The 26726-nt window shown below is 40.4% G+C and overlaps 1 protein-coding gene across 1 annotated transcript in view; it reads right to left on the bottom strand.

The window, feature by feature from the left end:
* The window catches only part of MGAM2 (maltase-glucoamylase 2 (putative)), an 84515-nt gene that overhangs the window by 47006 nt on the left and 10783 nt on the right, over positions 1 to 26726 (bottom strand). Inside the window, exons 3-19 of the mRNA XM_078059656.1 lie at positions 23949 to 24072; positions 23720 to 23829; positions 23235 to 23389; positions 22226 to 22397; positions 19786 to 19885; positions 18853 to 18965; positions 18610 to 18735; positions 15867 to 15998; positions 15679 to 15777; positions 13125 to 13238; positions 12158 to 12242; positions 9763 to 9880; positions 6259 to 6430; positions 5624 to 5740; positions 1974 to 2128; positions 1742 to 1826; positions 568 to 624 (exon numbers count right to left, since the gene is read on the bottom strand). Coding sequence (XP_077915782.1) covers positions 568 to 624; positions 1742 to 1826; positions 1974 to 2128; positions 5624 to 5740; positions 6259 to 6430; positions 9763 to 9880; positions 12158 to 12242; positions 13125 to 13238; positions 15679 to 15777; positions 15867 to 15998; positions 18610 to 18735; positions 18853 to 18965; positions 19786 to 19885; positions 22226 to 22397; positions 23235 to 23389; positions 23720 to 23829; positions 23949 to 24072 — 2034 coding nt within the window. The remainder of the gene's footprint in view (positions 1 to 567; positions 625 to 1741; positions 1827 to 1973; positions 2129 to 5623; positions 5741 to 6258; positions 6431 to 9762; positions 9881 to 12157; positions 12243 to 13124; positions 13239 to 15678; positions 15778 to 15866; positions 15999 to 18609; positions 18736 to 18852; positions 18966 to 19785; positions 19886 to 22225; positions 22398 to 23234; positions 23390 to 23719; positions 23830 to 23948; positions 24073 to 26726) is intronic.

Here is a 26726-nt window from a genome sequence, read left to right as displayed (position 1 = left end):
GGTGGTGGGGGGATGGGTTAAATGGACGATGGGCATTAAGGAGGGCACTTGTGATGAGCACCGGGTGTTGTACCTAAGTGATGAATCACTAAATTCTACTCCTGAAACTAACATACTATATTGTAACTAACTGGAATTTAAATAAAAACTTGAAAAAAAAAAAAAAGAAAGAAAAGCAGGACCCCCAAAAGCAAAGGGTTGCCCAAGGCATAATCGAAATAGCAGATCTGAGACTCCAACCTGCCTATTTCTTTGAATTACACCGTGTGGTGATTCTTTCACAACTGGGCTTTCATTCACTAGGGTATCCCATACTAAGGCCAATAACTAGCCCTCATAGCTGCACAGTAGCCAGGCTGATACAATGAAAATTCCCCTAAACCTACCCCAGTTATGCAAATTATTTCATAGTACACCTAGAAAGGCCTTCCTTACAGAAAAGTACCCTCTATCAACCAAATGTAAAACGTTGCGCTATTATCCTACCCCAAGCTCCCAGGACTCCTGCCTTAGAATTGCCCTCTGCTCGAGGCTGGTCTCTGACCCAAGCAGGGCTGCCTTACTTACTGTCTCATAGTCGTACCAGATGGCGTCCGGTATGTAGGCTTTCACTTGGTCCACACCCTAGGGAAACACAAATATTGAACAACATCAGCATGCCGCTTACAGTTTCCACAACACCTCATGTGTGGTTGCACGTGCTCATCTGAACAATCCTGAGAGGTGGTTAGGACCATCCCATTCTACAGGTATAAATACAGATACTCAGAAAAGTTGGGCAGTTTACCCAAAGCACAGCTGTGCCTAGGAATTAAGTTTCGAGGCTCCTGAACTTTCTAAGAGAAGCAGAGAAAGTTCGTTCACCAAGCTACTTGGCGTAATCTGACATGTGGGAGGAGACTGAAACAGCCAGGCCTCTAAGGAGAGCCTTCCAGCAGTCCCACTGCTGCTCGCAGCACCTGCCAAGAGATGGGACTTCGACGTGCGTACACTGGCGATCTCCCATGTTTATAAAGTGATCAGCCGCATCCCGATCCCTCTCCCACACTTCCCCACTCGCACTTTGGGAGGGTACATGTGGTCCTTCATATCTGGTCTCCAGAGTAACGCCCTCCCCCTTGCCCAGACCTCCCTCCCTGCTCCTCTCTTACCTCTTCTCTTTTCCCAGCCCAACCCCAAGAGCACATGTCCTCTGGTCAAAAGGAAGCACAGAGAGATAGCCAGCCCAAACTCACAAGGCATTTAAAGCCTCTCAATCCATGGTCATATGCTTAAGAAAACAAGTTTTAAGGTAATTTTGCAAAACAGAAATTGTTTTGCTTGGTGGGGCAGTGGGACCAAGAATTACTACTTTTCTAATTCCCAAACTTTCATGATCTCTCTCTCTCTCATTCATATTTATATTTTTTTAAAAGATTTTGTTTATTTATTTGAGAGAGAGAGAATGAGAAAAAGATAGAAAGTATGAGCAGGGTGAGGGGCAGAGGGAGAAGCAGGCTCCCCACTGAGTAGGGAGCCCAATGTGGGGCTCGATCCCGTGGGATCATGATCTGAGCTGAAGGCAGACACTTAACGACTGAGCCACCCAGGCGCTCCATATTTATATTCATATTCATATTCATATTCATATTCATATTCATATTTAAATGCAGCCATAGACACTCCAGACTCAGCTTATTCAGCTATAGAGCCACGAGGACAAGTGAGATATTCTATGCCATTGTCCAGATTAGAAACACACCTCATACAAAACAGGTGTGATGAGCAGTCCAGGCCCCCACAAGAACTGCTCGTGCACATCCCAAGTGGCTGGGTCCTGGTAGAACCTGGAAAACAGAGAAGGCAGGTGAAGCTTCCAGTACTGGGCAACCACACATTAGGTGGCAACAAGATCCAAACTAACCTTGTTACCACTAACAAGGCAACTGAAATGAACAATCTGAAAGGGATTCTTTGTGGGTCAGGAAACTCACTCATGGACCAGGGGTCTCGCTACGGTGTCCCCCCGCGTGTGAGCTCGGTAGAAAAGAGTGTAGAGGTAGGGCAGCAGGGTGTATCGGATGTTCAGATAATATCTGGAAGAATTCACCAACAGAGAGTGTTTACCAAAGGCAGCAGGATCCTGGTCCTAGAAGAAAATGAAGCAAATATGAGATATTTCCATTGTGTTTTAAAAGTGTGTTCCCTTATGATAAGAAGCTTTCCCAGATGAAAGTAGCTTGTTCTCCAACTTGGAAGATATCAAAGCATTTCCAAAACTAAGAGGATCTTGGTACGGTTTCTTGATTTTATAGATGAAAAAACAGTATCAAAAATTACATGACTCTCCGGGGCGCCTGGGTGGCTCAGTCGTTAAGCGTCTGCCTTCGGCTCAGGTCATGATCCCAGGGTCATGGGATCGAGCCCCGCATCGGGCTCCCTGCTCAGCGGGAAGCCTGCTTCTCCCTCTCCCACTCCTCCTGCTTGTGTTCCCTCTCTCACTGTCTCTCTGTCAGATAAATAAATAAAATCCTTAAAAAAAAAAAAAAAAAAAAATTACATGACTCTCCCAATGTAAACTGCAAGCAGGTGACAGAGTTTAAATTTGACACGTGTCTTCTGATCCCAGTCTATGGTAGCCTCAAGGGTGATAAAGAAGTCCACAGAGGGGGGCGCCTGGGCGGCGCAGTCGGTTAAACATCAGACTTTTGGTTTGGGCTCTGGTCATGCTCTCAGGGTCATGAGATCAAGTCCCGCGTTGGGCTCTGCACTCAGTGCAGCGTCTGCTTGGGATTCTCTCTCCTTCTTCCTCTGCCCCTCTCACACACGCTTCCCCCCACCCACCCTCTCTCGAAATAAATTAATTAATTAAAAAAAAAAAAGCCCAGGAGGTTGCCATGGAGATAAAGGGGCTACAGTGACCCCTACTCCCTTCTTAGCTGATCTAATTTGTTATATATTGAGGCTTCTCATAATACTTCATTTGGCTAATAATAATAATAGCAGTAAGTTGTACAACCAGTAAAAAGAATTTGAATTTGAAACCCACTGCCTTAGGCTGCATTGCCTACCACCATAATCTATATTCCATCTTTTCCTTTCCATGCAATTTTATGAATTTGCAATTTTAAAATATACATCTAGTTTTGTCTGTAATGTTTTCACCATTGATATTTGTTCTCTTTTCTCTACCCCAAAGACAGTGACCTCTATTTTTTCTTCAATATACAATGTGCAAAAAAATCATGACTTTATCCAAGAGCAAAGAAAGAACCCTTTAGAAGGGAAATCTAATTTCCTTAGGACCCAGAAACAGAACTTTTCCATTAATGATGGGGCTCATTTTGTTCATTTTCCTTGTAATTTGTAAGATGTGAAAGATAATGTATGTCATACTGAGATCTGTCATCCTGTACTCTATTACTGGGACTGAATTTTAGAGAAAATTACTTAAATTTATTCCTTTCTTTTGTTCCTAAAGATGCTCATTTCCTCCCTTCAAAAGGAATAGAAAGTAGAGTGGTCTACTCCAGGAGACCACTCTATGCCCCCAGTGTAGGGCTCATGAAAACCCTGAGGCCAAACACCAATGAAAATAACACTCCACATCCTTCATCACTCGGGTCTCCAACCAAGAATGTGTAGAGCTGCACTGTCCACTCTGGTGGCCACATACCACGGGACGCTTTTGAACGCTTGAGATGTAGTTAGTAAGACTGAGGAACTGAACTTTTAATTTTACATGACTTTAGTTAATTTAAATATAATCCTAAAAACTGAATATTTTTAAAGAATTATTTTTTAAATAAAATGAAAACTAAAAATAAAGTATTTTTAAATAAAAGATTTTTCCACTAAATATAACTTTATTGTTTTGGTTTATTGCACTCCGACTGCTGAAAATTTAGCATCCAAACTGAGATCTGCTGTAAGTGTAAAATGCACTTGAATTTTGAAGACTTAAAAAAAAAAAAAGAATATAAAATATCTCATTGATCATATTTTGTATTAAACAGGTTGAAATGATGATGTTATGGACATACTGAGTTACACAAAATATATTTAAAATGATTGTTTCTGTTTCTTTTTACTTTTTAAATCTACATTTAAATTTAATGTGTGGCTCTCATTATCATTCTACTGTATAGCACTCATGGAGGGACAGGAAAACAAGCACTGTAACTGTGCAGCCTAAGTGGTCTGAGTGCTCTTATCTACCTAACTCCTTCCAGGCCATCTCAAGAGGAAGGCAACCTGCCAAACCTGCTCCCAGCCACCTGCTTAGAAGTTCAGAAATAATTCAACTCTCTCCAGATCGCAAATGGCTAGGACAGTCTGGGGATAAAATACTTTGATGATTTGGCTGTGAACCTTTCCCAAGTTAGAGACAAAGTCAAGACGGCAGCTAAAATGATCATCAGTAAGTTACCTTGTTGAGCCTATTAAGAGCTAACCTACTCAATTTTGAAACACTTTTAGTGCAGATTACTTCATTAAAATAAAGGGCATTCCTTATTATTTGCTCCTGCCATTGTCCCAGACATCTCCTTAAGAGGGGCTCTGAGCCCACTTCTATATACTTACCCATCAAAAACATGATTTTGGATAGGAAAGGACAAAAGAGTGAAAAGTAGTGAGGAGGGCAGGGTCTCGCAAATCGTTCATAGAAAGATAGAATGTTGTAACAAACACGGTTTCCTATTTTAATTGAAATAAATTTGGCTCCTGCACAAAAACACACTCAATCTCTCCTCCTCAAAAAACTATTCTGTTTAATAGTGCACTTCACTTATGCTACAGGATGAGCAGGATTGGGAAAAGATAATGAAAGATCATCCCTTCAGCTGGGAAAACTCAGGAGCTCCATCCTAACCCAGCAAGGAGGCCAGCGGCCGCGTCAGACCAGAGACTCCCTTCTCTGGGCTTTGCTCTTTTTTTGCATTCATACTTGGCTGCTGAAGTCAGAGGTGAGGTCATGAGAGGTCCAGCTGCTGGGGCCAGATGGCATAGGTCATAGGTGACAGAGGGCAGGGCAAGCTGGCTGAGCGAGTTCCTTAAAAGCATTCTATTCTTAGCAACTGGGGGTTTGGATTAAATCACTTTTCAACGCAGGAGTGGGGAGAGGAACAGGAAGAGAGGAGGATAGGAAGCAGGCCAATGCTAAATGCTTTTGATCCTCTCCCTGTGAGCCTTACCGATTATCAGTAGGTGAAAAAAAATCTTCAGATCACTGGCCTGCCACTCCCTAAACCATCCCTCCTTGCTCCTCCATATCTAGAAGTGGTTTCCCTTTACTGTCTGAGGTAAAATACCAGTGGACTCCAACTGTCCCATCTTATACAGGTGGTAACAGAAGTAAGTGATAGCAGCACCATAGAAAGTCTAACAACCCTTCTCACCTTCATTGGTGAATTAAGAAAATCAATATAAATCAATATAAAATACAATAAAATCATTCAATATGTACATACTTGCCATGCACCCTTATCCCAATACTCTGCTCTTTGGGTCTATGGCCCAAAATTTATCTATTCTCCTTCTGCACTAATGGCCAACTTGTAGGATTTTTTTTTTTCAATCCTTTTTGAGAACAAGTAGATTAGAGAATCCAAGAAGTTTCCATTGCTTTTCTTGGGGACCTTACCCTGAACCCAGGCCCATTGTGATTCCTTGATAGTGGATAAAATGCTCCAAGCTGCATCCATCTTGTGCAGAGCTCCTCTGTGACATTTTTTGTGTAACCACAGATGTTGGCACCTACCTGGAGAATTAGCACATATACAAACACAGTGGTCAGTGATAGTTGGGAAAGCATTGACTGTATACCTATGTAGTAAGGGGGAAAAAAATCTTACTTCCACCATTCCATGCTTACAGAGGTCCCAGGCTTTCAGAATCAGCCCCCAGCCAAATGTAAGAAATTAGCAAATGTACACGATGAATCAGCTGACAAGAACTCATTTCAATGTTCAATTCCCAATTTCATACTTTGCTATTCACTGATGCTTTGTTAATGGAATTTTCTGTGATGCTAACATATTTTACTTATGGTGTCTCTGTGCTAACTTCAAAGATTCCATGGATGCCTACCCAATGATAAAATTTTACCATTCTATCTATCTTCAAAAGACAGTTCATGCCACATATAAAAATGGATTTTCTAATACATACCACAGGGAGACATAAATGCCCCTTGGTTTTTAACACCTCAAAGACTAGCAAAGGAAATAATGCCAAAGGACAAAAGGTTAAGGTTCCTTGGTTGAGAGTAAAACTCACCATGGGGATACCAAATAGGTTGAACTCAAGGATACTAGGGATGGACCATCGGAGGTCATCCCATGTGGCCGAATTTTCCCCCAACCAATGCGCAGCATATTTGCCAGATCCAGCAAAAGTAGAGCGGGATAAGATGAAGCTACTTTTATTGGGGAAGATATTCTCCATGGCCCTGAAAAGGAATACAATCGATTGAATGTGAAGTGAGCTGTGAACGTCTAGGACTCACCTGTACCCAAGGGGAGCAATGGGCATTCCAACCAAACAGAAAAAAACATCAGGGCTTCATAAACTAGGTGAGCAAACTAGTTTAGCATTTTTTATTATTTTATTTAAATTCAGTTAATCAATATATAGTGTATCATTAGTTTCAGATGTTTAGTTATTCATCAGTTGCATAAAACACCCAGTGCTCATTACATCATGTTCTTAATGCCCATCACCCAGTTTAGCATTTTAAGAGCTTCTTTCCCACTTCTGAATAAGGTTTCAGACTTCATATAAGACAGTCCAAACATCTACAGTCCAGTCCCCCAAGAAATGTCTCTACGCTCCTGTCCTCTTGATTATGCTCTTTCTCTTGTTGGATTGGTTGTGTTCCGGCCCTTTTGGTCAACGATACATTGGAGCCATGTCTTGAGTTCTTGACCTCATCTTCTCCCTCTAGACAAAGCTTTTCCAATGTCCCTTGTTTCCATGTCTTGCTGCCCCTTTATAATCAATCCTGTTTAGCACAACGCCAGCTCAGGTTGGAACTCTTAGCCTCTGCTGGCCCTATAAGAACAGTTTGTACACCAGCTGGGTTCTAGGCAGCTGGGTTCCTCTAAAGCTTCAGAACTTATTATTAGCAATTTTCAATGTTAGGAAATCTTAATCTATGCAAAATAACATTAATTTTAATGAATAAGTCTCAAAAGATAACATATGATACTCTTTATGAAGTTAAATGCAATTAAAATATAAAATATTATTTTCATTGTACTACATACAAAATATCATATATCAAATAAGACTCTATAAAAGAGAGAGCAAAGGGATTGAAAACATGGAATTCAGAAAGATAATTACTTCAGGATGGAGGGGAACAAGAGGTGGGGTAACAACATGAGATGTAAGAGATGTGAGTTGCAAGTTATTTTCCTAGCTTTTATCCTGAATACTCTTTTGCATAGGCACCTTCCTGAAATGCCTCTCCCTCCCTTCTCCTTCCATGCTAAGCAGTTCATACCTTCCTTTAGTGATCTGAAATTAAACAAAATCACAAATATGGTATGCTGATACCTGACCCACAATCGCTGCAAGTCCTTCTATCTTCCCTTTCAGTACATGGTCTGAGACAAGTGTATCACCAGGCCCTGGGCAGTTCCTCACAGACACTGTCCCAGCCACCAATGCTCCCCAACTTCATATTCCTGAGTACTACCTTATGGTGAATCTATAAATGCAAAATGATTTATAATGGCAAAAGGGAGAAAATTCTGAAATAGAAGATGGGTTTAAAAGAGTGAAGTCCTCCATTTTGACGATTTAATGACCAAAAAAGAAAGGTAGCATAGAGAAGAACACTCACTCTTCACCTCCTACCCTCATGTCTACTTTGATCTTGACAAGCAGGTGCTTTGCCTTTGTTAGCACTGGCTAGAGGGTTTATGGCACTCTGTAATCATCCACCATGAAAGAAACACATTCAGGTTGTACAGAGTGAAACCAAAACGGGGATAAAGTTATCTGAGGTTAAAGGTTTATCTAGAGGCAGACCTTTATGGTACCACAGATTAGATAAGTCTGTGTTTTCCAGAGCAGAGGAATAATCTTATTCAGAGGTCCTCAAGTCTCTCTTTTCTGTCCCTCAGGTCTGGAAGGCTTATCATCTGTCCCGATCTCTGAAGGGATCTTGTCTTTCTACTTTCAGCTTAGAGGGAGCAGTTCCTTCTTGGGGTAGACCAGTAACCACTGCCCCCAAACGATACTTCCAGGAAGGCTGAGCCAAATACTCATCAGATCTATGGCTTAAATGCTGCTGATGCTCAGATCCCACTGAACAAAAAACATATTTGTTTTTTTACCACTCTGCCTCCTATCCAAAGGCCAAGTTCCACTTATCCCCACTGTTCTCGGGGGACTTAGGTCATTCTGCCTGATCCAGAGAACTTAGAAGGGCACTTACCTTCTCCATTATAGTTATCTTTTAACTATTAATCACAGCTATTAGAATATATTAACCACCCCCTCATGGTCTTACAGCACTTTTATTACACGGTGACACTAGCAATGAAGCAATTTGCAAGTCTCTTTCCCTCTTCCTGCCCATCCTTTCTCACCCCCGGCATGTAGCCACTCTCCCTCCCACCTTCTGTTCTTAGATAGAACCATCTTAGAGTCGAAATAGATCAGAACAAGAAGGAACTGTGGGAAACATTAATCCAAGCCTCTCATTTCAAAGGTGAGATAACAGCTTTATTCTTCTAGCTTATTTCCCAGGAAAGGAAGAGTGAGAGAGACAGAGGTCATAAAAGAGAGGATAACAAAATCAGAAATGTGTGTCCTTCTTCTTGAAGCTTCTTTTATGGAGATCAAAACTTTTGCATTTATTGGACAAGGACTCTCTCTCTCACCTGGGCAATCCCACATAATACTAAGTCAGGAGGGCAAAACGGTGCTGGAGAACAAAACAGGGGCAGTTGCTGCCTCTGATTCACCAGGCCCCCTGCAGGCCCTTCCTGATGTCTCTTCCTCAGGCCAGGCAGCTGTGCAACACAGGTACATACACTATTCCTCAGGCTAAAGTTACAGGGGTGACTTTTCCCTCAAAAAACTTGCAGTCCAGCAAGAAAAAAAAAGGGGGGGTTATCTAAACGTTATAATACAAGATTTTTGCATATTGAGCATATTGTAATACAAACAAAGGTAACACAAAAAAAGGGAAATAATCTTTTCCTAGAACTGACAGGAAGGTTTCTAGAAACATCTGAAAAGAGGCTTTAAAGATAAGCATTTGTTTGCAGACAGGAGAACTGAGAGGGAGCCTGGGGAAGGCAGGGGGGAGAGAAGCCAGGAGGGTGTGGTGTGGGTAGCCTGCCAGGTAGACAAGGGACATTCGGGCAAACTTGAATTTCATTTAAACAATGGATCATTTTTAGTATAAGTGTGTCCACTACAAGTTTAACTGGGTCCTATATTTTTATTTGCCAAATCAGGCAATCCTAGTGTGGTTCGGTAACAGGACCTAAGCAAGGGCTGGCTTCCAACTCAGGGCTCTAAATACCTCGCACATTACTGCCTACCAGTATTTAATGAAGTCCCTTAGTCACAAGCCAATCAAAACTAATCTCATACAGGCACCAAGGGGCTCTATGAGAAGAGCTCTTAAGTATCCTCTAAGATCTGAGTTGTACATCCTTAGAACCACAAAATATATTTGAAAAACATACTTATGGAAGATACGAAAACCCTCCGCCTCCCACCTCCCCCAGAAGGGAATTAGGGCGAAAACCAAGTGCTTACGAGTGTGTTGCTTTTGCCATGGAGTAGCCATACAAGCTGTGGACATCATAGTGAAGGCCCCACTGAAATTCTACATCCATGCAGAGGGTTCTTGCAAAAAGCAAGCGGTCCAGAATCCCTGTGGGGAAACAGCCATTAGTGACGCACTTCCCAGTCAATCAGCTCTAACAAAATAACCACCCAGTTGTTCCCTTCCCAGTTACTGCACCTTCCCACTCAATCTCCACCTGACAAAATCCTTTCCAGTTTTAAACTCTATCCTAAATGCTACATCCTACCTGGGACCCACACCAAGCCCCTCTCTGAGATAGATCATTAAAATTAAGGTGCATTCCCTCGGAGCTCATAAAACATGGTGCTGAGTGGAGACAACTGGAAAATGAGCGGAGAGCAACGGGAAGTCGGCCTGAGATGAAATGTAAATAAAGCACCACATTTCTCTACACATATTTGATCAAGAAGAATTGAGTGTGTAAGGAACGGAGATGAGGGGCAGTGGGAGAGATGTACTTTCATTCTTCCATTATAAGCATTCAACCCGTTAGGCTTTTTTTTTTTTTTTTTAAGAAATGAGATATGACATTTGGGTGGTTTCATGAATAAGAACTCAGATCCTGCTTCTAGAATCACCATTGTCTGACTGTTATTTTCCCTTTTCATGCCGAAAATGCTCAACATTTTCTGCTTTGTAGCCTCGAATCTCCTTCTTCCCTTTTCTTCTTGTGAACCAATAACGGGGCGGGGCGCCATATCAGCTCTCCTTCATGAGGCCTTGCCATGGACATAGGGCCTCAGTATGAAGCACAGTTCCAGAAAGTAATGGAACCAGGAAACCCTGACATTGACTTTTTCCCACTAGCCCAACAGAATCTCACCAGCCCAACTTAATCAGAAATTAAGTTGAATGATAAAACATGAAATTTATATTTTTGGCATAGCTCGGTTTGTGGAATGAGACTCACAACCACTTTAATGATAAGAAAAAAACGCTAAAATTGTCCCAGGGTCAAAGGTAATTTATGTAATTCTTTATCACGCTAATGTGAACTGTCCAATCCTGAAAAGGTGAGAAGCAGAGCAGCTACGAGGTGGTGGCTAGTCATAGGTAGGCAGACAAAAATGCTGGGAGCTGGGGAGTGAGGTGCTTGCCAGAAGCAGGCAGAAGGGGATGAGATTGCAGTTTTCCATAGAAAAAACAAAAAACAAAAACTTAGCTCTCGCTAAGAAGATTAAGAGATTAAAAGAGAAACATAATAAACTGATCTGCAGTGGAAAAAAAATCAGGAGGGGGTCATAGACTGAGCAGAGAAGAATGAGGAATAAGCAGACAAGCAAACAGCAGATTTTGCAAGAGGTTAAATGGTTTGAAGCCAAGATCCCTCCTAAAAAAGTTCTCCACTCCTTCAGTGACCAAAAGGAGCTAAAGAAACAGGTCAACCATAGTCCAGGGTGCAAGTGAAGTGGACAAACCAGAATCAACTGGCAGAGACTAGCCAGATCCTCACCAAGGCTGTGTTCTCTTCCTGGCAGAGTTAAGATTATATTTCACACTTTCGCTGGAGGTTGAACTGAGAATACGTGATTGGATTCTGAGCAAAGAAATGTGAGCAAATTGTATACGCCCCACTTCTAGGCCTGCCAATAAAACTTCTCTACCGTCCCTCTCCTTCACCCAGGAAGCTGGAAACAAAGGATTCTGAGATGGGAGAACCAAGCAATGGAAGTAACTAGATCCCTGAGCCACTGCTTGGATGAGAGCCACACATCTCACGCTGCAGTATGAGCAAAAAATAAACTTTTATTGTGTTAATCCACAGCATAATCTATTTGGTACTGTTTCACACACATACATACTTTCAAAATCAGGACTGGAAAATCTGGTTTCACACACATACATACTTTCAAAATCAGGACTGGAAAATCTGGTTTCACACACATACATACTTTCAAAATCAGGACTGGAAAATCTGACTAAGAATGAGACTTAAAAATAAGAAGGATCTAAAAGGAACCACGGATGCTTTAAATTGTGGCTGATGAGCTAAAAAAAAAAAAAGTTCACAAAATTACAGAGTTCCTTCAGTGGAAGGTAGTTTCTACCTTAAAGTATTCTGGTATTCTCACAAAGTTGAAAACTGAACCATTTGTCGGAGGGGTTTGGAGACCACGAAGAGGATGGGAGGATGCAGAGCCCCTTGAGGGAGGCGTGTGTCCACCACACACTCGCCCTCGGGTTCCGGCGGCCAGAAGGTGGCCAGAGGCCATGGGCGCAGCAAGGCCTCGGGTAGGGGAGTGGCCAGGGTGCCCGCAGGCCCCTTGCACTGGGAACTGGGACTGTTCTCAGCCACGCGGAGTGCTGCTGAGCTTGCTCTAAGCGTATCTCCAGACAACTTACGGGGAGTGAAAGGAGGAAAGTTGAAGGTGTTCGCTTCACACCCGCGATCAGAACCTTGGAGAAAGCTGGATACTTCATCCATTTCCTTCAAAGACACAAGATGGACAAAGGGAAGTGTTACCGATGTAGGGTTAGTCGTCTGGCAAGGTTTACTCAACTGGAAGCCCCTCTTACTAATTGACTTTGGGATCTTGAGGAATCTTCCTAAATTTTCTTGACCTCTGTTTCATCTTTCGGATTGCGTTGTGTCTAAGGTGCCCTCCAGCCAGAAATGGTATCAGGCACATTTTACCTTTTATACATTGATTTCAATTAGCTAATTAAACGATACCATTCCAAAGGCTAATTCTTACCTTATGAATAATGTGAGTTTTATTGTTGCTGTTAATGTTTCAGTGCTGTTCGAAAGAACCTAAGACAGAGGAATATTTCTGTTTTATACTTTCCCCTGTCTTTTATTCCACTCAGTGAGGGACAAGAAGATATAACAGAGACCAAATCTGTCTCTTTAAAATGGATTAAAAATAGGTGATGCCTAATCTTGCTAACAGAGATAATTTTCCAAATTTCAAAGAAATATCTCCACCTGCTATCCCCACCTAAAAAATGAAAGGGGTTCATTAAATCATTCTCTGACTAACTTTAAATTTTAATGGATCGGTGTGACAACCTCTCATAAAACAGTATCTTTAAGTTGAAAGACAGTTAAGGGAGGTAGAAGCTGAGGCCATGGGAAACTAAAGGACTTTCTCAAAAAAGAAATAATCAGTTGGTAGCAGATCCAGAATTAAAATCTGGGGTTTTGAGGTGGTCTATTTTCCTGCATATAAGCTCCGCATTAAGTAAAAGGATTTTAAATACCACTATGTCAAGAAAACTATTTTATTACAGATCAGGGTCAAAGCTCATTCTCAAATCTTGGACTATCCATTTCCAAAAGAAGTTTGATTCTGGCATAACAACTTACAATCCACACTCCATCAAACTCGAGAGTTTTATGAAATTCACTGAACTGCTCTGTCCACCACTGAGTGCAAGTCGGATTACTATAATCAGGAAAGACCGTCCATCCAGGGTATCCCTAGGGAACAAAGAAGAAGGCGGGGGCAGTGGGTGTGCCTGAGGACCTCGGACACACTCATTGCCGCTATCGCTTCTGCCACCAGGAGCCCCAGACATCTTAACATTTCAGAATCAAAACTTCCCCCCAAACTAAATAGTAAACTAGATGCAAGGAACCAAAAGAAGAAAAAAGGAAAGGAAAAACAGCCATAAATACATGAGAAGCCATCAGATGTCTTCTTTCAATGAAAACACAATAACAAAATTTCATGATGTCAGACCAGCTGGGAGAACAGTCTAAAAACACTCATCCATCTAACTGGGTAAGATTTTAGGAGAGAATGACTAGATTCACTCAATGTGTTAATTAAAGGTCATTTAAACCTGCTTTGAAGAATGATGTTTATAAACGATACGTTTGGTTTGGTAGAGAAACAATCTGTTTTAAACGGTGAGATGAATTTTGTGCTTCTTACTCAGGTCCAGTATTTCTTATCCTCTCTTCTCTTCCTAATCTATTCCTACCGATGTAGCTTTTAACATTTTCCAGAAATAGTGCAAAGATAGAAATTACAGCCAAATTATTGAAAACTCTGAATTGATAGAGGATATAAGCTTTTGTGCTTACATTCTTGTTTATTTTCCCAACAAACTCATAGGTTGTCATTTAGGACCTTATGCTCAGGCAATATAATTAATATATATCTTACATATGTTAATATATATTATGTGTTATATATATTACATATATTTTATGTTAATATTTATTTATATATTATAAAATACATATAATGTGAATATGCAGAGACTTCCTAAAACTCAAGATGGGAGCTGAAAATTCTCAGTTTAAATGGGTTGAACTCCTGGTCTCTTGTGTTAGGTGATAGGGCACCAAATAATAACTAGAGGTAATTTTGGACTCAGGAAATAGGCAATGGGGTAAAGAAGTCACCCATAGCAACACTCTATCTAGAGTAGGCCCAGCAAACTTCATTACAACCAAATATCTTTAGTTTTATTAATTTATTTGTTTGTTTATTTTAGAGAGAGAGAGAGTGAGAGTATGAGTGGGGGTGGGAGAAGAGGCAGAGGGAGAGGGAGAGAGAGAATCTTAAGCAGGCTTCAGGCCCCGTGCAGAGTCCGACATAGGGCTCAATCTCACAACCCTGAGATCATGACCTAAGTCGAACGCTTAAACACCTGAGCCTCCAGGCACCACCCAAATACCTTTATAATAAACCTCCAGCCACCCCCAAGACTACTACCTCTGCCAACAGTTCAGATCAAATGTTTGTGTTATTTCTTGGTCAATGGAGGCAACTAATTAAATTCTTGTAATTATATGCAAATTACCAATTGTATACCACTCAAATATGAGTACTACTGAAATGACTCACAGGTCTGGATAATCTACTTTTTAGATAATCAAAATCATGTTTATGTGACCACGGGCTCTGATTTTGTACTTACATATGAATATCGGTCTGATATTATAGAAATTCACTTCAAACAAAACAATAAAATCAAAGCATTGGTTTGGGGAAGGAAGGAAACTACTATTTCATAGAAGGTTAGACTCAATGCAAAAGAAAGTAAATAGAATTAAGTATTGTAAACAAAGTCAATGATAGGAATTAAGTGAGCAGTTAAGGGGGGATTAAGGGGACATTGATAACCCTGAAAAGACAGTTTTGAAAATTAAACCATCTAGGAGCAACACAACTTGCAGCCACATAAGCTCTCAGATTAAGTATCAGTTTTAGTAAATCTCACATAATCCAGTCAGCTAGGGCTGACCCTATATGTAACTGGAATAGAAAGTTGCCTCCACGATTTGATGTAAAGTACTCTGGAAATAGGCTTCTAATCAGCCTACTCCAATGCCTGAATAAAGGCTGGGCTCTGTTAAGTCTCATGTAAAATAAAAGTACATTAGCTGAGACAGGTTTCACATTAGACTGTGAGCATCCTACTACATTATTGTAGCCGAATGTATTGTCTTGGGAAAGAGAAAGAAATTGAGAGGCAGGAGGACTTTAAGAATAAATGAATTTTCTTCTTATAATACATTGCTTCTCAAATATCTGTAGTACAGAAAGTCAGGGGCTAGCTTTTTAGAGACTAGGTATTAATTTTTCCCACCACAAAAAAAGAAATGATAATTATGTGATATGGTAGAAGTGCTCTCGCCACAATTTGCAATATACAAGTGTATCAAATCAACATGCTGTAAACCTGAAATTTACACAATGTCATATGTCAAATATATTTCAATTTTAAAAATCCTTCAGAATTTTAATCATTTTACTATTACATCTACTGTTTTAAAAATAATAATAAAGGAAGCCTCTAAAGCATGAAAACAGTGATGATACTACAACGTGCCTTCTACTCACTTTCATTAATAAAAGTACAAACTTCCCCAAATGACTAATTTATTGATTTCCTTGCAAAATTACCTGCCCAACGACAAAGCCATTGTCCCCCAAGATCCATACTCTCTTTTTCCTTCCATTCACATAGGGCTGATAGTCAGAGTTATTTAAGATGCCAGGATTCTAATAAATAAATATAACAAATATTATTTTTGTCAATTTCTTTTGCACCTTGAAAGGGAAAACGAGGCAACAGACTTGTTTGAACATACCATAATGATTACATATTTCAGTCCTTGCTTACGTAAGTCGTTGGTAAAATTTGAGAGATCAGGGAAGGCTCGTTGATCAATAGTGAAATCCTTATTTCCATCCATGTAGTCTATGTCAGAGTACTGGACATCCTGAAAGATAGTGCCAGCCAGTTAGAACCTAGGAAATATCACCGTGCTGACGGAAAGTATCATAGCCCTGGTTCTTGCTCACTAAAACTGAAGCTATATTTTTCTTTCTTTCTTCCTTCCTTCCTTTTCTTTCTTCCTTCCTTCCTTCCTTCCTTCCTTCCTTCCTTCCTTCCTTTCTTTCTTCTTTTCTTTCTTTCTTTTTAAGATTCTATTCATTTGAGAGAGAGAGAGAGCGCGAGCAGGGGGGAGAGGCAGACGGAGAAGGAAAAGCAGGCTCCCCGCTGAGCAGGGAGCCAGATGTGGGACTTGACCCCAGGACCCTGAGATCAGGACCTGAGCCAAAGGCAGATGCTTAACTGACTGAGCCACCCAGGTGCCCCGAAGCCATATTTCTTAATGACCCTTGAACTTCCAGGACTTGGCTACCTCCTAGAAATAAATAAGGCCCTTCTGAAAGACGCGGGCTCTCTCAGGTTGCAGTTTTATGTCTTTGTCCTGACCGATGCATGTCATGAGGCTTTGGGAGGAACTTGAGGGTAGGGACTGTGCCTTGTTCATCCCTGAAACTTTTTTTTAAAATATTTTATTTATTTATTTGTCAGAGAGAGAGAGAGAGCACAAGCAGGGAGAGCGGCAGGCAGCAGGAGAACAGGCTCCCCACTGAGCAAGGAGCCTGATGCGGGACTCGGTCCCAGAACTCTGGGATCATGACCTGAGCCGAAGGCAGATGCTTAACCAACTGAGCCACCCAGGTGTCCCCATCCCTGCAACTTGAGAGCCTGGATGCTTGACATAAAACAGGTGCTCTTCAAATGTCTATTTGGGTGAGTATATTAGTAATGTTGTAACCATGTGCTAAGTTGGACCCTAAACATTAAGCTAGACTATATCATTAGAGGAGAAAACAGTCTTCTTGCTCTCTAAAACTTCTAGAACAATAACTCACAAAGATAAACGACAAAGGGGCAGAGCTTTAATTCACCAAAGTCTCATACATAGTTTATTTTAGTGTTTGCATACCAATCTGTGAGGAGCAGGTGTTATTCTTAGTGAGAAGACTGAAATGTGAAGGGTTTGAGTGACATGTCCCAAGGTCATACGCAGGGGTGGGTGGGGCCGACTGCAGCTTTTGTGATAGGCCCTTTGAATCCAGCTGCTCTTTTTTTCCAAACTGCCACAACTTCAAGGACATCTGAAGGTCTTCTAAGAATGTGTTCCTCATGTAGTTAAGTGTTCCTCATGTGTCTTAGAAAGTTCTAGCTTCCAGGCCTGCAGGGAAATGTGGCTGGTGGCCTGGTGCCAACGCAGCACATCTGTTCTAACGCTGGGCAGTCAGTCGATACCCAATGCCTCCTCACACGTGGTGGGAAAGATCCAATCCGTGGAAGGAAAGCTCATTTGTTCCTGAATCAGCAGCACCTCAGAAAAGCCCTTCACATCAGAGGTACGAGCATAGATTGAAACCAATACCACATGGAGTAAAAGAACCATTTTTGAATCCTGGTCCTGCCATTTAGCTAGCTTTAGTGACCTTAGAAAAGTTACTAACTATGCAGTGTGTTTCCATTATCTCATTTACAAAATACCAATAAATGACATTTAACCATGGTTGTGAAAGCACCTTATAAAATAATAACCATGTGGCAAGATTTGGCCTGATTCCTCCTGGAATTGAGTGCTTGAAGGTATCAGATTTGGGAGCATTTTAATGAAACACATGATCAATTTCCTCTAGACACCGTAACACCACACCAGGCATGTTTTCTCACAGGAGAAATTCATCTCCCTGCCTGCTCTCCTTGCTGCCCTGAGAGGGCATTGTTAAGTCCTGAGATCAGGCCAAAGTCATTTCCACCTGCACATTCTTCCTTCGCATGCTAACCAAATATATGCTTGCGACACAGTTCCAAAGATCTAGCCCCAGATAAACTGTTTTGATAACTTCATTAAAGGCATTCTACATCTCCTGGAGGAACTTATCAAGTAGTCTTCACTTAATAATTATCTATTTACCAGTGGGCATGGAACATCATAAATACTTGGCAACCACTGAACTTTCAAAATTAGAGTCTGCTAGATCTGGAAGGAGTGTTCAAGGTCGCTATGAGAAACTCACTTACTGTGAGTCATTTTTACAATCATCAGCTCTTGTTAACCATATCACCCCAGGTGCTGCTTTCTTTCATAAAATAACAGCTAACTTTGATGGAGCTCATCCAATGTGCTGCCTGCCTTCCGTGCATAGTGTAAGGCATTCCTCACTACCAGTCCACCAAAGGAAGCCTTGCGTTCTCATTTTATAAAGGGAGAAACTAAGACTCAGAGGTGCTAATTAACCAGCCCAACACTGAGAGAGCTAGGAAGAAGTAAAGCTAAAATTCAAAACCATATCCACCCAACTCCATAAACTGCTGTTTCCATGATGACACAGGTAATTTAGCATGCAAATTTCTCACACTAGGTGTGCCTGTTTGTCTACGTATGTATGTATGTATGTATGTGTCTATCCACCTAGCTCTCTCTGTATTTCTTCCTAATACATTGAATTAGATGCAAAAACTAAAAGATAGGAAATGGTGCCTTACACAAGTTAAGAGAAGTTCCGACTTACATAAGGGATCCCAGCTACAAGATTTCGGTTCACAACCTCCTTCAATCCATTGATGCCACCATAGTTCCTGCGACTAAGCTGGAACCCAAGACTCCAGTAGGGAGGCAGCAATGGTCGTCCAATGAGCTGAAAAAATAAATATAGACATGTCTAAGTATTTAAAAACTACTGTTTTGAGCACCATGTCTGTACAGAAAACACTTTCCATTTCCATTTATAACTCTGTTCAAGCAAAGCCCATACCTCCAGGTATTCCTGAATCACTTGTTCTGGAGTATTTCCCAGGAATACATAAAAGTCAAGGATGCCCCCAATCGTGCGGTAAGTGATCGCAGGAGCAGGCTGCAGGGTGACCTCTGAAAGGATTAAAATGAGGGTTATTAGAATTTTGTGGTTCCAAATATACTTTTCTCTAGAATGTGAATACCTGAGCTATGCAAAACAATCTCAGTCTCATTTTGCAAGAGATGAAAGCCACACAAAAAATTCTTTTCTTTAGATTGCTGACGTTTATAATATTAAGTGAGTAAAACACTAATGAAGAATTGATTTTTTTAAGAGAAAGCCAAACCAATTCTATTTTTTTCTTATTATAATTTTATTTTTTTATTTTAATTCAATTAAGAACCAATTCTATTTTAATCTGGCTATATAACAATACAAATGTCTGGAATTTGTGAATGATTTAAAGTAATGGAAAAGTTTTAAAAACCTTATTAGATGAGTTTAATTATAATTTACAAATAAAAATAAAAACAAGCCTTTATTAAGGCACTGTTAGTCCAGAAGCTTGAGGGAGAAGATTCTGGAGTAGGGAAGGAATGAGCTATGAGAAACAGCTTACAGAACACAGCCTTGTTGCCTACAGACAGACAGTCTGGTTTACATGTTGAAATCTACAGGTATCTTTGGGACCTATCTGTCAATGCATCTTATTATCTACAGAATATTATGGAAAACACTGCATCAAAAGAGAACCCAAAAGAAGTTTTTCAATGGAAATAGCTTTCAGCATGAACTAGATTTATAACAGGTTACCCTACTTTTGGGTTCCCATATAGAAGCATTGTAGGTTAAATACACATTCTGTTAAATAATGATCTCGCCATGAAAGTTGGTTTTATAAAAGCCACATCCCAAAACATATTCCTGTTGAGCTAAAAAGATGCTTCCTACCCATGGCATTACTGTTCAACAGAAAAACACCAAAAGAGGAGCCACTGGTGTCTTCAAGGCACAGGAAGAATGTATGAGCTCCATACAGATTAATCATGTCCTGTCAAGAAAAATGATAACAAATAATAGTAGTACATGTTGAAAATGTTATTTACCCTAGAATAAAGTCAAACGCCACATACAACATGTACTTGGTCAACACCTGACGTGGTTTAGTATTATATCAAAAAGGTATTGAAATGGTAATATCAACCGATAAATGGATAAACAAAATACATACAATGGAATACTATTAGTAATAATAAGAAATGAAAAACTGATCCATGCTACAACAGGAACAAACCTCATAAATGTGATACTAAGTGAAAGAAATGGATACAAAAGAAACCAAATATTGCATGATTCTATTTATATGAAGTATCCAGAAAAGTCAAATCTATACAGACAGAAAGTAGAATGGTGATTGCCCAGGGCTAAAGTGGGCACTGGGGTGGGAATGGGGATTATGTCTATAAAAGTATGAGGGATCCTAGTGGGGTGATGAAAATCTTCTAAAACTGGATTATGATGATAGCTGCACAACTCAGTAATGTGCTAAGCAATCACTGAATTGTACACTTAAAACAGATGAATTGTATAGTATATAAATTATATTCCAGTCAAGTTATTTTTTAAAATTTGGAAAATATCTGCAAAGACATATGACAAAATGTTAGCAGAAGATAATGTTATTATGAGAAATTTTGTATTTCTTCTTTATGCCTAGCTGTATTTTCTAATTTTTCTATAATTAGTATATAATACTTAGGTAGTAAATAAGTTTAAAATTTAAAAAAAGATACTGAACCTGTCACAGGGCTGTGATGAGCACTGATATAAAAAGAGATAATGTGTATTACTGTAAGTGAAAAAGTGAGAGAGAGAAAGAGAGGGACAGAAGACAGAAAGAAGGGGGGGGATGTGGGAGGGAGGAAGGAAGGAAGACAGATAAGACATTTATCTAATCTGTGACTACATAACTCAAGGATTTTTCAGCTCTAGAGAGCCCAGCTTAGTATGATGCTTATGCTGCATGTTTGTCAAGGGCCTTGAGCAAGCACTTTAGTGAATGTGCTGGCTATTGCTTTACTCTGGTTCAATAAGTGTGTCCCCTTCATTGCATCAGACATTGGTGGATGGGCCAGTTAATGTGCTACTTGATTTGTTCATCTCCTGTGGAATATGAATTGCAAAACTTCAGTCCCATCCCTCCCTTGCAACATACATCACAGATTTGGGAAACGTCATCAGCACAATGGAGGCTTCAAGACCTGCTCTACAAAGCAGTGCTACTCCAAGTATTGTCCGTGGGCTTGTACCTCCCCACATCCTTTGCTGTAAATCAGCAAGGAAAGTACAAAAAACAAGAGAAAGAGTTTAGAAACTTTATAGCAATTTAAAAGAGTAATTTAAAAGCTGTTCAATTTAAAATTTGAGCTTATATTTTATGTCTTTGAGTAATTTTATTTCATTTCCCCAGGATTAAAAAATAATAATAATAACAGAGAGAAAGAAAGGAACTGATCCTTCACTACAGGTAAGTCGAGAGGCACTGCTCTAGACCAGCTCTTTGCCCACTTGAGTATGTGTATGGTTCACTTGTAGATCTTATTAACATGCGGATTATGGTTCCATAGGTCTGGGCTCTGACCTGAGATTCTGCATTTCTAACAACCTCCCAAGTGATGCCAACACTGCTGTCTCCAGAACATACTTCAAGTAGCAGAGACCTAGAATAATACTAAAACTGCCAAAAGAAGAATTCTTTTTAGTCTTCAAAGTTCTACCGGGGGTAGCTCCTGCTGAAGCTCTCCCCTAGATACTACCCAATTAATTATTAAAGACAAACATAGTTATTTTGCAGAAGGATTTTCTAATATATATATTAGGCCATCATATAGTCATTAAATTATATTTTCCTTTAAAAGTGGGATGTTTTTAAAAATTGATATGTTACTGATGAATCACTGACCGTTACCTCTGAAACTAATAATATGTTAATTAACTGAATTCAAAAAAAAAAGTTCTCATCACAAAGAAAAAAAATAATCCTGTATCTAGTGTGGTGACAAATGTTAATTAGACTTACTGTGGTGATTGTTTCACAATATAGACAAATACAGAACCATGATGATGTACACCTGAAACTAATATAATGTTGCATGTCAGCAATACCTCAATAAAAAAAATAATAAAGAAAACAAAACCAAAAAAATTGATATATTACTAACTGTGAGTTCATAAACCTCAAGAACAAGTATCCTCCAGCACAAATGGATCTAACTTGGGCAAAATAAGATATGGATATAACTCTGTAGGTTGCTTGACTCTAGGTCACTTTCTGGAAAGGAGAGAAGGGTTTCCTTCCTGTGAGCCCTAGGTAGGGGGAAGGGAAGCTCACCTCGGTGGGGGCGGCATCGCGAGTGAAGATGGGCCAGGTCTTCCAGCTCATGCTGTGGCGGTACTGCCGATGCACGTGCTCCCCCAGGCCGTACACAGCAGTGCTGGGAAGTCGGAAGGACAGCTGCAGGTACTGCTGGGCGAACTGCAGGGGCCCGATGCTCGTGTCCAGTCTGGGCCGTGGGGTAAGAGTGAGAGTCACCAAACAGCTCTCTCTGCCAGGACCCTGTCTGCTACTCTCCCTGTTTGCTTTGAGAACAGTTGTTTCAGGTGTTCTCATCCACGTTCGTACTACCTTGGAAGGACTTTCTAGGGTGTCTCTGATGCTTTCATTCTAGAGGAGACATGACACCAGAAACTCAAGTTGGATGATTGCAGGGAGAGAGCAGATGGGACCTTACACTTGCTGGGCATCTGCTTCATGCCGGGACCTGCTCTGGATGCTTCATGAATATAGCTCCGTTCACAGAGCAACAGTGGATATTCTGATTCCCTTTCTATAGATATGGGAACTGAGGCTGATGTGAGATGCTTTGCCTAACATCCCAAAGCCGACCAGTGACTTGCTGGTGCCAGGACTTGAAAACAGGTTTTACCGACATTAATCCCTGTACTTTCTCCCATACAATTTATGGTTTAAGCTCAGGCCGTTGTTAGATTCTTCATGGCAAGTTTCTCAGGAAATTAAAACTTGGAATGATAAACAGTGAAGCTGAGTTCCAAAGTGAACGGTCATCCAAAATAATAAAATTTCCTCTCTCATGAAAGACATTAACTACAAGTGCATTTATCTAACTTAGCACACCAGCACATTATATTTTAGCATGCTGTGCTCTGCAATCATGACAGGTTAGCAAGTGTTAATGATTTACAGTGAAAACTTTGACATTTTCTAAGGTCCAAACATTTTCCCAGGTCCTACTTATCTCATCATCCACCCCCAGTAAGTCAGACTGAATGATATTGAGACTGTATATTCAAAGATACACAAAGGGTGTTGAAAAGCTCACAAGACTCTTCTGTTGCTTGTCCTCATTATCTTGATGCTGAAGGGCTTATCAATGACCTCTATGTAATAGTTCAAATTGGAGGTTCTAGTAGTCCTATCAGACAGGTTAATAATTTCAGGGGGGACTTCATAGCGTTTATGGTTGATATCACTGATCTGTCAGAAGAAAAAGAGAAAGACCAACTCCAGATGAAACCACTTCCTTGTAGAGCTACAAAGGAGCTTCACTCTCAGCCCCCAAAGAAAACAGCTTCTAATTCTTAATCCTGGGTTTCCTGAGTTGTGAGAAAAAAATCACCCAATCACGTGTCCGCCACAAAACACGACACAGCCCACACATCCCCTTGGGAGATTCCTGCAGAGAGGAACAGAGAGGCACCTCCTGCCTCCACACCTCTATGCAGTGCCTAAAGGCGAATGATCTGAATCCAGTGTGGGGGCGCTGCTTTCCCCAGAGATGTATTCAGTGGTAACTACCAAACCAACCTTAAAATGAAAACGATTGGATGTCTGATATTCAGCTGTGAAGAGGGCGTCCTCGACATCATATCCAAACAGAGATGGGAACGGCAACTTTTTCAACCGGGCTGTAAACCCTAGGGCTGGGGGGAGGAAAATGGGGGGTGGGGAAGGAAGCTTTTAGATTTTATTTTGCAGTTAGCTTATCTGAGTCGTAAAGAGTGATTCCCTGGGAGCTCATCAGGGTAATGCTCACCTGTCCTTGTACCATTCTGCCTACTGCTGACTTCATAGCCCCAGTTCCTGGGGAAGAAGCACCTAGGGACATTAGTATCGGGTGCCGGTTTCCAGCAGCACTTATATTGCCGGCTGCAGACATCCTGTAACAATGGCACAGAGTGACATGATATGAAATGAAGGAAAGAAAGTTCTACGTATTTATAACCAATTTTATTCCAAGAAGATTTTAAGATAGGTCCTATTTACATGCAGTCACTTATTCTTCTTTTATTCACATTTATACAGCCATCCAAAATGCATTTATTACCTCCCCGACAAGAAACTAATGATACAGATAAATAAGACACAGTTCTTGCCTTTAGCAAACTTCCATTACAGTCTAGTAGTACATGCAATTTCAGTATGAGAGGAGTGCTCGGACAGAGAGTGCCCAGGGGCTAAAGGAACGCACACGCCAGCCATGGCACACAGTCTAGAAGGCTGCAAGCAGGGTGGGAGGACTACCAGGTAGGTGAAAGGTAAGCCCACTCCTAGTGCACTGGGAGGGGCTAGGTAGGGGAACAGGAGAGCAGAGAAAGCAGCAATACATGATAGATTCATAAAAACCACAAGTTCATTGTGCCAAGAACACTGAGAGAAACATGCCAGAGGGAAACAATATTCATACGAGTAAGCTAGATGTCGGGCCAACCAATTTAGACTTTCTCATGAGGAACAGTCATGGAAATGACCAACAATATGGCATAAAGAAATGCATTTCTAAAATGTAAGAGAAGTAAAACAAAGGAAATAGGAAAAAATTAAGATAGAAATGGGACAGAGGGTGACATAAACAAATTCACAATGTCCATAAGGTAAAAATAAACCACATGTGGCTTCTCAGAGTGGTTTGATTATGGATTTTTACAATGATTATTATTTGGGGCGCCTAGGTGGCTCAGTCAGTTAAGTGTCTGCCTTCAGCTCAGGTTGTGATCCCGAGGTCCTGGGATCAAGCCCCATCCAGACTCCCTGCTCAGTGGGGAGCTGGCTTCTCCCTCTCCCTTTGCCACTCCCCCTGCTTGTGCTCTCTCTCTCTGACAAATAAATAAATAAAAGCTTTAAAAAATGATTATTTTTTGGTGAGATGTATTTTCCTACAACTTTAATATCCACTTACATAAAAATTGTTTTGTTATAATAAAGAACTAAAATAGATGGCAAATTGAATCAAACTGTTGAAACAAACATAGGCATCCCTCTCTCCACCCAACTAAATTTACATGAAGTGACAAAAGTATCATTAAGAAAAAAACACAAAACCATTACAAAGCAGCCAGCTATAATGCAATATGGCAGAAATGGTATGAAATGACTGAAACACAGGAAATAGACTTTATGAACTCCAGGGAAAAAAATATTCATGACCTAAAACACAAGAGGAAAAAAAGAACTGCTCCAAGCCAAGTCAATGTGGAGAAGTGGAAGAGAACCTGGGGCCTAGTTTTGGATGATTAATTGGGAAGCTCCAGTATGAACATTTAGCTGCCCAATCTGACATTCCTTATAGCTATTGGTAAGCTCTGACTAATTGGTGGGCATCCTGAAGTATTTGTTCATAGGCTAAGGAAGTTAGGAAAGATGCTGGGAACCAGAAGACATGGCAATGCACCAGCTAATAAGCCAGGCCCCTCACCCCCAGACAAGTACCCACGTTCCCTTCAGCAGTCGTTTTCTTCCCTCCTAAATACTCAGTGCAAACCAAGGTAAATAGGACAGGCAGTCATAGATAATTAAACACAAAGATGACAGTCAAGAACCACCAAACATGAGAGAAACCAACACTATGATGGGCACCAGACTCAATAAACAGAAGAAACAAATTGCAGGAAACAATTAATAGAAAAAAAAAATTACAAACCTTTTAAATAAATATAATTATTATCTTTAGAGAGGCATATAACTGTTGCTTCCATTAGAAAAAAAGCAACAAAGAATATTGAAAGTTAAGATATTGAACAACAAGATTTAAAACTCCTTAATATTTGGACAGAGTAACAAAAAGGAAAGAGAACAATGTCAAGACAAGAAGAATTTTTTAAAAATCAAATTTAGGTTTATCTCAGAACACAAGGACAAAGACACGGAAAGTATAAGAGAAAGGGTAGGCAAGGTGATCAGTGGGGCCAGACAGTAATACTCAACTAGAACATTCCAAAAGGGGTGAAAAGAGGATACAAGTGAGGGAAGGGGGAATCAAATAGAGAAAGTAATGTTATACATGATGAACAACTCAATATACAACCCACGTAATTCGAAAAGACTGAAATAAACCCAGAAAAACTACATGAAGGATTTATGAGTAAAAGCAGTATTTAGCAGTAATTAATGAAAGAGAAAAGAATCAAGTATCTACAGTTCAGTTTAAAACATGAAATAAGCATCTCCTCTGTTTCAAGTATTCATCTAAGTTCACATGATACAGTGCTGCCGCCCAGCTTAGTAGGTGAGACAGACACCACCATTAATTAGACATTGTTTCCACTATTGACTTGAAATGCCATGTTCCCAACATGCTAAATTTCAGGGCACATATATGACATGAAAATATGCATTTTAGAACTTCCTGTTTTATAGGTTTGGCATATGTGTCAATTCCTGCTATAATTCCACATGGATAATTACTACAGTGCAAGGATATGTTTTGATATTAGATTTGCAGATCAATAAATCTAACAAAGACTCTTTGAAAGATCAAAGAAATATGAATACCTTATGAAATCCTCTTCTGACAAAAAGAGGGACAAACAAGATT

Source organism: Halichoerus grypus, chromosome 12, assembly GCF_964656455.1.
Source record: "Halichoerus grypus chromosome 12, mHalGry1.hap1.1, whole genome shotgun sequence".
In the NCBI taxonomy this organism is placed as follows: domain Eukaryota; kingdom Metazoa; phylum Chordata; class Mammalia; order Carnivora; family Phocidae; genus Halichoerus; species Halichoerus grypus.
The sequence above is the reverse complement of the archived record's forward strand: the minus strand, read 5'-3'. Positions and strand labels throughout refer to the sequence as shown.